General features: G+C 37.0%; 1 protein-coding gene across 6 annotated transcripts; it reads left to right on the top strand.

Annotated features, from left to right (window-relative positions):
• Positions 1–645: 645 nt before the first annotated feature.
• On the top strand, positions 646–12,060 carry arr3b (arrestin 3b, retinal (X-arrestin)). Of its 6 annotated transcripts, XM_053235724.1 has the most exons (15): positions 646–2,290; positions 2,819–2,852; positions 4,626–4,659; positions 4,801–4,861; positions 4,939–4,983; positions 5,224–5,420; positions 5,513–5,572; positions 5,756–5,832; positions 5,927–6,062; positions 6,167–6,251; positions 6,351–6,423; positions 8,647–8,784; positions 9,125–9,232; positions 9,339–9,388; positions 9,522–12,060. In XM_053235724.1, the coding sequence occupies exons 2-15, from the start codon at positions 2,842–2,844 to the stop codon at positions 9,527–9,529; spliced, it is 1,083 nt and encodes a 360-aa protein (XP_053091699.1). In that variant the 5' UTR covers positions 646–2,290; positions 2,819–2,841; the 3' UTR covers positions 9,530–12,060. The 6 variants fall into 6 exon arrangements, 5 of the variants coding, with proteins under 5 accessions (XP_053091699.1, XP_053091697.1, XP_053091696.1 ...); XR_008302060.1 differs by lacking the exon at positions 9,522–12,060 and having other exon boundaries at positions 8,647–8,952; positions 9,339–9,360; XM_053235722.1 differs by having other exon boundaries at positions 646–2,210; positions 4,629–4,659; positions 9,339–12,060.
• Positions 12,061–12,168: the final 108 nt, after the last annotated feature.

Raw genomic sequence — 12,168 nt, 5'->3', positions numbered from 1 at the left:
TGTCATTTCAAGACTGGACTACTGCAACTCACTCCTGGCAGGTCTGCCTCTGACTGCCTCTGAGTGCCATTCGTCCTCTGCAACTGATCCAAAATGCAGCTGCACGATTGGTTTTCAACCTTCCTAAATTTTTCCATACCACCCCATTGCTGCGCTCCCTCCACTGGCTTCCTGTAGCTGCCCGCATCAGATTTAAAACACTGATTGTTGCCTACAAAGCCAAAAACGGACCAGCACCCACTTATCTCAAAGCACTTATCACACCTCGCACGGCACCACGCTCCCCCCGATCCTCTAGCACTGCTCGACTGGTCCCACCATCTCTCAGGATACAAGGAAGGCATGCATCGAGACTCTTCTCTGTTCTGGCACCAAGGTGGTGGAATGAACTTCCCCTAGATGTCCGAACAGCTGAGTCACTGGCAGTCTTCAAATGACGTCTAAAGACTTACCTCTTCATAAAGTACTTAAGTTAGCACGCACACACAAAAAAAAAAAACCTGTTTTGGACTGATGGTATTCCTAGTTTGTGACCTAGTGAGCCAATATCAGAATGTATTTTTGATTGACTTCAAAGCACTATTGAAAGTCGATCTGGATAAGGGAGTCTGCCAAATGCCATAATGTAAATGTAAATTATTATTATTATTATTATTATTATTATTACTAACAACATTTAAAAACAGACCATAAAAGCAATTGAATGTCAATCTATAAAGTTTTTATAATTCTGCAAGAGGGAAGGTGAGGGCTAACAGTGGGATATCGACAGCAGTTGAGGAGACTGGAGGTGGGAACGCCTGGCCATGTGCACACCTTGCTCTGACCGTTTCACCTAGCAGTCATGTTCAGGGGTGCAATACGTTGTGTTTAAAGACCATACATTAAGTAAGAAATAAAACAATATGGGGCGTGCTGTTATAGGAAAATAATAAATGACAGAATCATGTGTATGTGGCCCAATGCAAAGCAGAGTTACTGTTACCACCCCACAGTTGGTAATTTTCCTATAACAGCATGTCCTGAAGTGTCTTATTTCTCTTATACCACAGCAAATTGCCAACAATTACATTTTTTATTTTATTAATGAATGAAACACTATTAATCATAGTCATTTGGTTTTAAAATGTAAGTTAGACTATCATGAAAATATTTAAGGAAATAATATTTCTATTTTGTTAGAAACATAATCTAAAGCTGTAGTGGGCCAGAGAGATGTTCTATGCAGCAGTTGGCCATATGCCATTATCATCATATGCCATATCATATGTGTTTGGACTTGAACTGTGTGGATAGCATTAAAAAGGATTCTTAAACAATACAGGGATTTCCAGAGTACCTTCAAGCAGCTTACTGTATCATGGGTTCATTTTAACTTTTTCAAAGCTATCTTAATCTATGTTGAAAGGCAATGTCACACTTACCATTATATGCCAGATGGACAAGGACTATAAGCCGCCTGCAGACCATCTGCTGAGATAATTTCCAATGGAAAAATCCAGAAATTACTGGCCGTAAAACTCTCCCACTCACCTCCTGTACCACAGCTATATCATCAATTACTTACAGTCATAAGAAAGCATATATTTATGGCTGAAAAAAATAAAAAATAATTCCACAGCAGACAAGCTGGCATTTTGCTTAGCTGCACATGCCACATGTGGAGGGTTTCTTACTTACTGTCCACACAAACGGAGACAAATAGGATCTAAAGATGTCTTTTTTATCATAGCAACAGTGTGTTGTACCCCATTAGTGTTTTAGGCTGGAGTGGAAGACCAGGCATCCCAGTGACTCATAACTTCTGTATCAAGGCCAGAGAGGGGCAAGGCTATAGTTGGGAATCTCTGCTAGAAAGTGGAACACAATGTTAATAGGGACAAGCCCTTGTCACATTCCATGTAATCCAACCAAACACACACAATTTATGACACCTTTCCTATAATATACCATGTGGGTGAATTTGTAATCTCTTTACCTCTAATGCCATATTTATTTTGATACATGTAGCTCAAAAAAGAAGAAGAGTAATGAAGTAATAGGATTGGCATTAAAGAGGAGATTCTGCTGTATACTGGTCTAGCTAAAGTGAAAGCAGGGAGGAGAGCATAATGTATAAAGACAGATAAGCAGAAGTGACGCACTCTCAAAGCAGCTGGACTGCAGAAGGATTACAGCGAAAGCAGAAGAGCAGACACCCAACCAATAAGGTAAGACTAGACTATGCACAGCAAGGGGGACAGCGGTCACTGAGCAACAGTGGTCGTGGAGGATTTTGGATACAGGAAAGGTAGCCAAAGGTTTTGTGTATCAGATATCATTGTACATATAAAATTAAGATAGAGCTTAGCGTGTGGCAGTGTGTTATTAAGCAGCAACTGCTGTAAGTACATCTATGCCTGGTGCCTTTGTCTTTGTTTTGTTTTTGTCAGTTACTCATTACTAATGCATCTAAACACTATTTCAGTATTCCTATTACCTAATGCACCATTTCATAAATAGTCATGTGTGGATATGAACCAAATTAGAAATGCTAGATCTGGCTGTTATGGAATGTGAAAAGTACATTGGGACACATCACCTAGCAGCAAAGATAGTAGAGTTCTCATTTTAAGGAAGCATCAGCAATCCAGTGCATAAATGTGTTATTTTTGTGCTTTAGGAGCAGACATACTAGCAATCATAATGTGCAGCTCCTCAGCTCAGATGATCTTATTTTAACATTTCAGTGAATTCAAACCATAACATTTGCTTGGATGCTGTTATACTGAACCACTGTTCTAGATCACTGTTTTAACTGTCACACTTTCCACTGTAGAAACTCTCAACAGGGCAAACACAATGATGGCAAAGTAAGTTCCAGTGAATATATACTGTATATACAATCAGGTTCATAAATATTTGGACAATTAATATGAACTCAGAACGCAGAGTTTCAGCTTTAAGTATGTGAAAGCAGGTGAATGGTGTAGGAAATACCTTTTTAAGGGGCCAGAATTAATTGGACAAACGATCTAATTAAATGGTCATTTTTGGATTTTGGTTTTCTGGACTTGGTTGCAAATCCTTTGAAGTCAATGACTGCCTGAAGTCAAAGACATCACCAGATGTTTGGTTTCTTCCCTGGTGATGCTCTGCCAGGCTTTTACTGCAGATGTACTGTATTTGGCTCCTGCTTGTTCTTGGGCGTTCTGCCTTCAGGAAGTGAAATGAATGCTCAGCTGGTTCAGGTCAGGTGACTGACTTGGCCATTGCAGAACATTTCACTTCTTTGCCTTAAAAAAAGTCTTGGGTTGCTTTCAAAGTATGCTTCGGGTCATTGTCCAGGTGCATTCTGAAGTACTGTCCAATGAGTTGTGAAGCATTTAGATGAATCTGAGCAGATAATTATAGCCTTAAACACTGAATTCATCCTGCTGTTTTTGTCAGCAGTCACATCATCAATAAATACAAGGGAACAAGCTCCATTGGCAGCCGTAAGATGAGGTGGTATGCTTCGGATCATGAGCAGTTCCTTTCCTTCTCCATATTCCTCTCTTCTCATCATTTTGGTATGAGTCATTATTTGTCTGGTCTGTCCATAAGATGATATTCCAGAATTGTCCTTCCTGTTTTTGAGGCTTACCTATGGTTTAAATCTTGTGGTAAACCCTCTGTATATACTCTGTGATATTGACACAGATATGCCCACCACTTGATCTGGCCAGGGTTTGAAGGTTTTGAAGGTCTTGAAGGTTTTTTTTTTTTTTTTTTTTTTTTATCAGTGAAATAATTTTTCTGTTATCCACCACAGTTGTTTTCTGTGGCCTTCTGTGCCTTTTGGTGTTCCTAAGCTCACTATTACATTCTTCTTTTTTAAGAATGCACCACATAGTTGATTTGACCACATCTAATGTTTTTGCTGCATTTCTGATGGTTTTTATTTGATTTCAACCTTCACTGGCAGTGACAGCTCTATGGACTTCATATTGAGAGTTAACAACAACAGATTCCAAATGCAAATGCCACACTTGAAATGAACTCCAGACCTTTTTTCTGCTTATTTGTAAGTGAAATAATGAGGAAACAACACATCCGTGCATGGAACAGCTGAGCAGCCAACTGTCCAATTACTTATGGTCCCTTGAAACATAAAAAGTGCTGTAATTCCTACACTGTTCACCCAAATTTGGCTGTAAATACCCTCAAATTAAAGCAGGCCTTTGAGTTTGTATTTATTCCTAAATTTCTACTCCAATAACTTGTCCAAATATTTATGGACTTTACTGTATACTTATATCTTCTTAATATTGATGTATTGTTATACTGAATAAAAGTAAAGCTAAGAATGCAAAGCTTAATGTATGTGTCTAGATGTTCAGTTCAAAAAGAAGCAGCAAGTGTTATAATTTGAGGTTAGGCTATTTTTGTACATTTACAATTATCTCAGTACTACAACCAAAAAACTCTATATGGAGGCACATTTTACTAAATTGTTTTTAGGTATATACAGTAAAGACAATAATAATTACTCTTACTCAAAAACAATGATACCATCAGTGTAAATTATGTTGAGCTAAGTAATGTAGAATGGGGAGTTACAAAGTAAGATATGTTTTTATAGCATATCCAAATATTCTTTTTAGCAGGATTTATAAGAAGAACAGTAGAAATGGCTCGGTAAGTCTCCCATATTCAGCGGACAATTGCTGCCTCCACACATGTGCATAACATAAATAATGTACATGGCTTGTCCATTTTTAGATTTGAGACACAGGTTGTCATGTATGAGTGGCAGCCTAATGAATCCTCTCATTTCAGATTTGTCTTTACTTGGGGAAAAGAGACTTTGTGGACCATGTGGACCATGTCGATATTGTGGGTAAGGTCTTAGTATAGTATAGTAACAATGTAAATATTGATTTTTTTTTTTTTTTACAATGAAGTTTATATTTATAGATGGGGTGCTCAAGGTGGACACTTCAGAACTTCATGGAAGAAAAGGTATCTAGAGCACACACCAAGTTGAAGTTTTGGGAACTAAGAACATCCTTTAACACAACACTGGAGCATTAGGCACATCAGATGGGACTGTTTGTAACAAATTATCAGATGTATACAGAGTGAACGTAAAACCACAGCTTTAAACACTGTAAATCCCATGCATAAATTAATATAGCAGAAGCACTATAACTTAAACAGTGAAATAAAGTTTGTGATTAAATCATTTCTTCTTTGATGTAGTGTTTGTGCAGCTGGCCTGTTTTTTCCACTATGGGAAGGAAGATTTGGATGTGATCAGTTTGTCCTTCAGGAAAGACATTTGGATCCAGCACATTCAAGTTTATCCTCCACCTGCTGAAGACAAACCAGTTAGCACGCCTATGCAGGAAGTCCTCATGAAGAAAGCAGGGGAAGGAGCACACCACTTCACTTTTAATGTACGTTAATCTGTGCAATGCTGCGTACATCAAGAGTCTTTCACTGTGGTAACTGCCCTGAAATCATGAAATCTGTATTTTTGCTTTCTAAGGTTCCAACAAATCTGCCATGCTCTGTAACTTTTCTGCCAGCGGCATGGGACAAAGGCGAGGTACTGTGCCCCCCCTCCCCATCCTTGACTTCCCCTACATGCCAAAACACACATGCACGCACACACACACACACACAACACACGCACACACATACACACACAAACAGCTATAGTATACACTTAAGATAGTTTTAAGTTCTTTGCTTATTATTCACTTTAATCTTCTTTTTATTAATATTGCAGGCTTGTGGTGTTGACTTTAAAATAAAAGCCTACATTGCCAACAAGGCTGACGATCCAGATGAGAAAATTGACAAGAAGTGTGTATAGGTCTAATTTATCCTCAGTACTAACTAAGAATCATAGGCATTTATTTGATTCATGTGTGGGTTAATTGTCTCTTCTGCTTTATAGGGACACTTGTCAAATGATCATTCGTAAAATCCAGTTTGCACCAGACAAGTTGCTGCCTGGGCCCGAGGTGAATATATACAAGCAATTCATGTTTTCAGGAAAAACGATTCACCTGGAGGCCTCCATAGAGAAGGAGGTATATATATATATATAGGTGATATGGATACTATTATCAAATTTAATTTTCGGTTAAAAAATAGGTAAAAATGATACTCCAAATCTTCAAAAACTGTTTTCCAGGTTTACTATCATGGAGAGCCAATCCAGGTCAGAGTGAAAATAAACAACCAGACCAGTAAAGTGGTCAAAAAAATCAAAATTTCCAGTAAGACAGGATTCACTGAAATAATATTAACAAAATAAATTGAAAACTTTACTATTACATACTAATTTATTACACTGTTTTGGTGCATATCTCTTACAGTTAACCAGACAGCAGATGTTGTGCTGTACTCAACTGACAAATACACCAAAGTTGTTCTCTGTGAGGAATTTCGGTGAGTCCAGATGAATTTACATTCATTATTTAGCCTATTGTTCAAGAGCAAAGTCATTCAAACTTTATTTTATTATGTACTGTATACAGGCAAGTGACAAATGAAAAAAAAACCCAGTACTGAGACACCACGATTCACCAGAACAGTTTCAATGGGTCTTAGGCAGCAGTGGCTTGTGATCATAGATTTTGGTGGGGCAGGACAACATTAATAACAACATAGTCTACAATCTAGTGAATTTTTAGAGTAAGCCTGTAATAGGCAGTTGACAACATAGTCATCAAGCATACAGTTTAGCAGCTCATTTTTAGTGATGTTAGATGTACCTTTGTTCAACTGTGTCTGATGCAGTAGGTGTGTTTCCCATCACAGAGTGCAAGGTGCACACAGAAAAGATAATATCATTAACCAGGGTTGCCATGTTACAGCAGAGTTTCCATCCCAAATCTCCATACCACACAGAAGACCTAAAACTAGCCCAAAAAAATTGAGCATTGGAAAGGGAAAGCACATTTTTCTTTTTGTGTGCAAAAGAAGGTCAGCATGGTGTGCACATATTTCTGATGTACAGACATAATCCACTCCATAATCCCCTTCCCCCAAATCTTTGCAATATATCTTACAATAGAAATGGTTCTTTACATCATAGACACACTGTTTGTGATTACATGTTCCCTTTGTTTGTGGACATGTCTTAGATTTAGTTGCAATAATTAGCTATAAAACAAGATCTTGGGGGCTGCTAAGAAATTAATTGGGCTAGAATTTAGCCCAATTTCTAGTCCAATTAATTTAAACTAGCTCAAATTGGCAACCCTGTCATTAACTGTCCTGTATGCTTTGCCTCCTTCACTGAAAATGTTCATAGAGTGAGCATGGGGCAGCGTGATTCCTGCCCCAGTGGGTCTCTATTAGCATTTGTTACAGTTCCCAGTTTTGATCACTAGGTGCAATAATAAGTCTATTGAGATAAATGAGACAGCAAGTGCACTGCCCCATTATTATGCATCATCTGGAAAGGCAATCACATCAATGGAACTGTCAATATCTGTCAAATAGCAACATGTTTTAAATAGTTGCTCATTCAAAAGTGGTAGTTAGTATTATTCTAATTCTAATTATTCAAAATTCTAATTTGTAAATTTTAAATTGAGGTAAGAAAGAGGACGTAAGATTAAGAGTTAAGATTAACTCTTAAGATTAACTGTTGAATGGCTGATATACTGTATGGTGGGGCTCTGCCCCACCTGCCCCTATGTATGAGTCGTGCCAGTGTCATGCCAATGGTCGTGCCAGAGATTCTACAAGTCTCTGCAAATGTACAACCACTAAGTCATTCAGTATACCCTTGTGGACATTTGTGTCACTGCTGTGTATTTGCACTCTATGTAGTCTTGTGTACTGTACTACTGTATGATGTGTTGAACCAATGTCCTGGAGAAATAATAATAATAATAAACTTTATTTTACATAGCGCCTTTAAAAAGGCCTCTCAAGGCGCTTTACATTAGAGTATATAACAATAACAATAATAGTAATAACAATAATTTAATAACAAAACAAAACAGTAATCAAATAAAAGCAATCCTAAAAAAATAAGTTTTAAGAGAAGATTTAAATGTACTAAGAGATTGGGCTTCTCTAAGATCAGATGGAAGGGAGTTCCACAGTTTTGGTGCGTAAGAAGAGAAGGCCCTATCACCCATAGTATGCAAACAAGTCTGAGGGACAGTTAAAAGTCCAGAGTTGGAGGAGCGGAGATCACATTTTGGGGTGTAATAGGTTAAAAGCTCGGTCAAATACTGGGGAGCCAAACCATGCAATGCCTTGTAAGTAAGCATAAAATAATTTTGTTCCAATGTATAAAAGCTATATAGAGGAATGACAATAAAAACCCACTTGAACCCACTTGACTTGACTTGGATGGGTACATCGTCATCCTGGAAGAGACCACTCCAATCAAGATAGAAATGTTTCATCATAGGTTAAAGCTGGTCAGTCAGAATAACTTTGTATTGATTTGCAGTGGTGCTTCACTCTAAGAGAACAAGTAGATACAAGTGGAACCAATGCTGGCAAAATGCCCCCACAGCATTACAAAGTCACCTTTAACACATCCACATTTTCCTTTAATTTATCACCCCTCTGTATGTACAAAATATGCATACTGTCCTTCAATTATCACTCATTAATCATTTTCTTTGTTTTTTTTTCCTCTATTAGGGATCAAGTAAACGGCCAAAGCACATTTGAGAAGGAATACATAGTCACGCCTCTATTGGCCAACAACAAAGAAAAACATGGTCTGGCATTGGACAGCAAGCTAAAAGATGAAGACACAAACCTTGCATCATCCACAATGTGAGTCAAGAGCCATCTTAAAATGAGCTCTTATGTCTCAGCACCCAAACATGATCTCACAAAATGCAACTACTTTATGAGACATATAAGAAGAGGGACTTCCTGATACTTTGCAGACCTGCCACTCCAAATGAATCAGATGCCACTGATGACTTTAAACTGAATCAAGTGAGTTAGATTAGGGTTAGAAATAAACCCTCCAGACTGAGATGGGTCAGCATGATGTGTAAAATAATACACTGAAATCTCTTATAACATTATTTAAAATAACCTTGTGACATAAATCTCATAGCTATTTTATGTCATACATTGTAATAATTAGACGTTTCTCCTCCTGTAGTCTACAAGCTGGCATGTGCAAAGATGTACAGGGCATTCTGGTGTCTTACAAAATCAAAGTCAACCTCATGGTGGTCAGTGGTGGTGTCTTGGGAAGCCTTATATCCAGGTTAACAATTTTAAAATTTCTCTGTTGAGTCTTCATAATATTAAACAATATAAAGGGAACATATCTATAACAGTCCTAATCTACTATATTACATTTCCATTTACAGTCATGTTACTGCCGAAATACCTCTGATCTTGATGTCACCAAAGCCAACAGGTGATGTTTATGTTAGATATTAGATAAAGGTAAAGTGTATCATGCACAGGACTTATCTATATCTATATGTCTTCATCAGTAATCTACTAATGAGTATAATTTTCTTTTTCTGCATGCATCTCAACTGGAACAGATGTGTAAGTGGAAATCTCACCTGCATTACAAAGTACATTTTTATATTTATTGTGATGCAACCTGTGTTTTCCCCAAGTTGATATAATTTCAGCTTCTATCGCTTAGAATAAATATTCAGTTAAATACTGTACTACAAAGTGTATTGGGGAAGCTCAGTATGCTCAGTATGATAAGGTGGAAAAGCTGAGTAATTTGGGTTGGAGTTGCCAAAAGCATTGCAGAACATGCACCACATTGAAAACTCTTTCTACAAGCGTAGACGATCCTAATTTTTATAGTGTTTTTTTGGGAACTATATTTTGCATTAGTACTGCAAATTAGCACTGACATTATTTTTGAGCTTAGAAGTGTTATTATTTAGCCATCTGAAATAAATTACCCAGTAGTAAATACAGGCCACTCCAAACTCTTGCATTTTAATCTCGGTCTTCACTTCTTCAGGGCTGCAGAGGCGTCAGTTGAGGAAACATGAAAAAAAAAAAATCATGGAGTTACACAGTTGCAATTTGTGACAGACAGTATCTTGTAGTTCTTATGCTCTGGAAAAATAAAGGTTTTTTTAGCATATTTAAGTATTTATTCTATATTTTTTCCAGGTAAATTTGGGGGTAACTACATACTATGCATAATATTTGTTTATTCTAGATGAGTCTCACCCAGTGAAAATGAACAGAGCTATCACAACCTTTTTTTTTTTTTGCATTACAATTGATCCTTTAAAGCACTTTCATGTAAGTCACCCACAGGAATATCACCTATGGATATTATGTAAGATCAAGCACTTTTTGAGCCAAATTAACAATGTGTTCTTGTCATCTACTAAGACCCAAGTATCTCCTAGGATGAACAATATGAATAACCAAATGACCAAATGACTGTTTATTTCATAAACCTCGCATGGACTTCAAACCTGAGTAGATTCTCTGTCAAATACTGCCAATGAAAAACAAATGAGGAAGATCTCTGGTGCCTAGAACTCAGACAAGAAAATCCAAATAGGCTATATAAACAGTCCAGAGAGGTCTCTCAAGAGCAAATCATCACTGATCCTCGGGCCTTGGTGAATAGAGTATAACGTTGTTGTTTCTGCCATTAACATGTGAACTCAGTGTAAGTGTTTTTGTACATAAATTGGTTCTGTATTATGTAAATGAAAAATAAATATAAGTAAGAAATATTAATTCCCCATGTCCGACTAATTTTCCTCCAGGTTCTCCAGTTTGAGAATGAATGAATGAATGAATGAATGAATGAAAATTATATACACTGAATATCGGAAATATATATAACAGCACGGCTGAATTCTTGAATCTGACTGGTCAGAAACTGTGCATTATTTTTGTATAAAAGCACAGCTCGGACAGAAGTTCTTGCTGTCACATGATTGACAGATTTATATTGATGCGCTCATACTAATGATATTGTTTCTATAGTAACAGCTATAGCAACTTGTATGGCAGATGCTCTACATAATCTAAAATTAATATTAAACAGATTTTGTCAAAAAGTGTTGTTGTTTAACAAAGAAAAATGTACATTCGTTGATGTTTTGAAGTTTTTTTTAGGAGACATTTATACAACATTTATCGAAGGAGTCTTGAGTTTCAGCATTTTGTAACAGTCTTGGTGATTTGCAAAGGGTAAAGTCTTTAGGACAGAGGAGTTTACCCTTTCCAGTTTCTCTGTAAAATGAAAAGCTGCAGTTTTTGAGAGGGGGAGAGAGAGAGAGAGAGAGAGAGGCTGGTGAGGGAATAACTGTTTATTGTTGCTATAGAGTAAGTGATAACAGGTACTAACTTGTTTGCAGATGCTCCACAACATAAAATCTGTGACGTGTCATTCATTTATAAATTAAACATTGTTGTAATCATTAGCAAATCTCCGCGGTATAAGAGGAATACCACACTTCAGACTTTGCTGTTATACAAAAATAATCGACGTTGAGGTGGTAACGGCACGCCGCTTTGCATCACGCCACATCACACCATCCCGGCGTGGATTATTTTCATGTAACCGCATGTGTGTCGTGTGTTATTCCTTCCATAACTTGTATGCCCAACCTCTTTCATATCCTCTGAGCAGACTTTGTAATGTCTCCCCTCCTTCTCCTTTTCTTATGAATAAATTGTAGTAGAGGTACATTTTCCAGGTTTCCATTCAAACTGTTTGAAAACTTATTCGTTTCCAATAATTTTACAGCATAAGCATGTATGTGAAGGCAAATGTGTCTCAAGGATCACAGAAATCCCTTATTCATTTCTAAGCCAATGTATAAAAGTTCAGGCTTTGTTCAGTTAAAGATTTAAAATGAAGTGGCATAGCTGTCTAGAGTAAAGCGAATATTTAACCAGGCTAGACTAATTACTGGAAACAAAGTTGTAAATCACCCAATTAATTAATTAATTATACAAAAGGATCATTTTACTAGGGGCTGCTTCAAAATTGTGGCCTAGAGATTGGATTGTTTGATGATATCTGATATTATGGGTATAAATTGTTGCATTTCTTTCACAAGTCTTATGTAATTTTAATATTAGTTCATCTTCATAAAGTGGATTGATTTCACAAAAAGTACTAAAAACACTAAAAAGTGTCAAATGAGAGCAGTGGTAACATGAATAGTGTTGATATGAAGCTGAGTAACT

Source organism: Pangasianodon hypophthalmus, chromosome 7 (assembly GCF_027358585.1).
Source record: "Pangasianodon hypophthalmus isolate fPanHyp1 chromosome 7, fPanHyp1.pri, whole genome shotgun sequence".
Taxonomy (NCBI): Eukaryota; Metazoa; Chordata; class Actinopteri; order Siluriformes; family Pangasiidae; genus Pangasianodon; species Pangasianodon hypophthalmus.
Note: the sequence above shows the minus strand (reverse complement) of the source record. Positions and strands in the feature narration are given on the sequence as shown.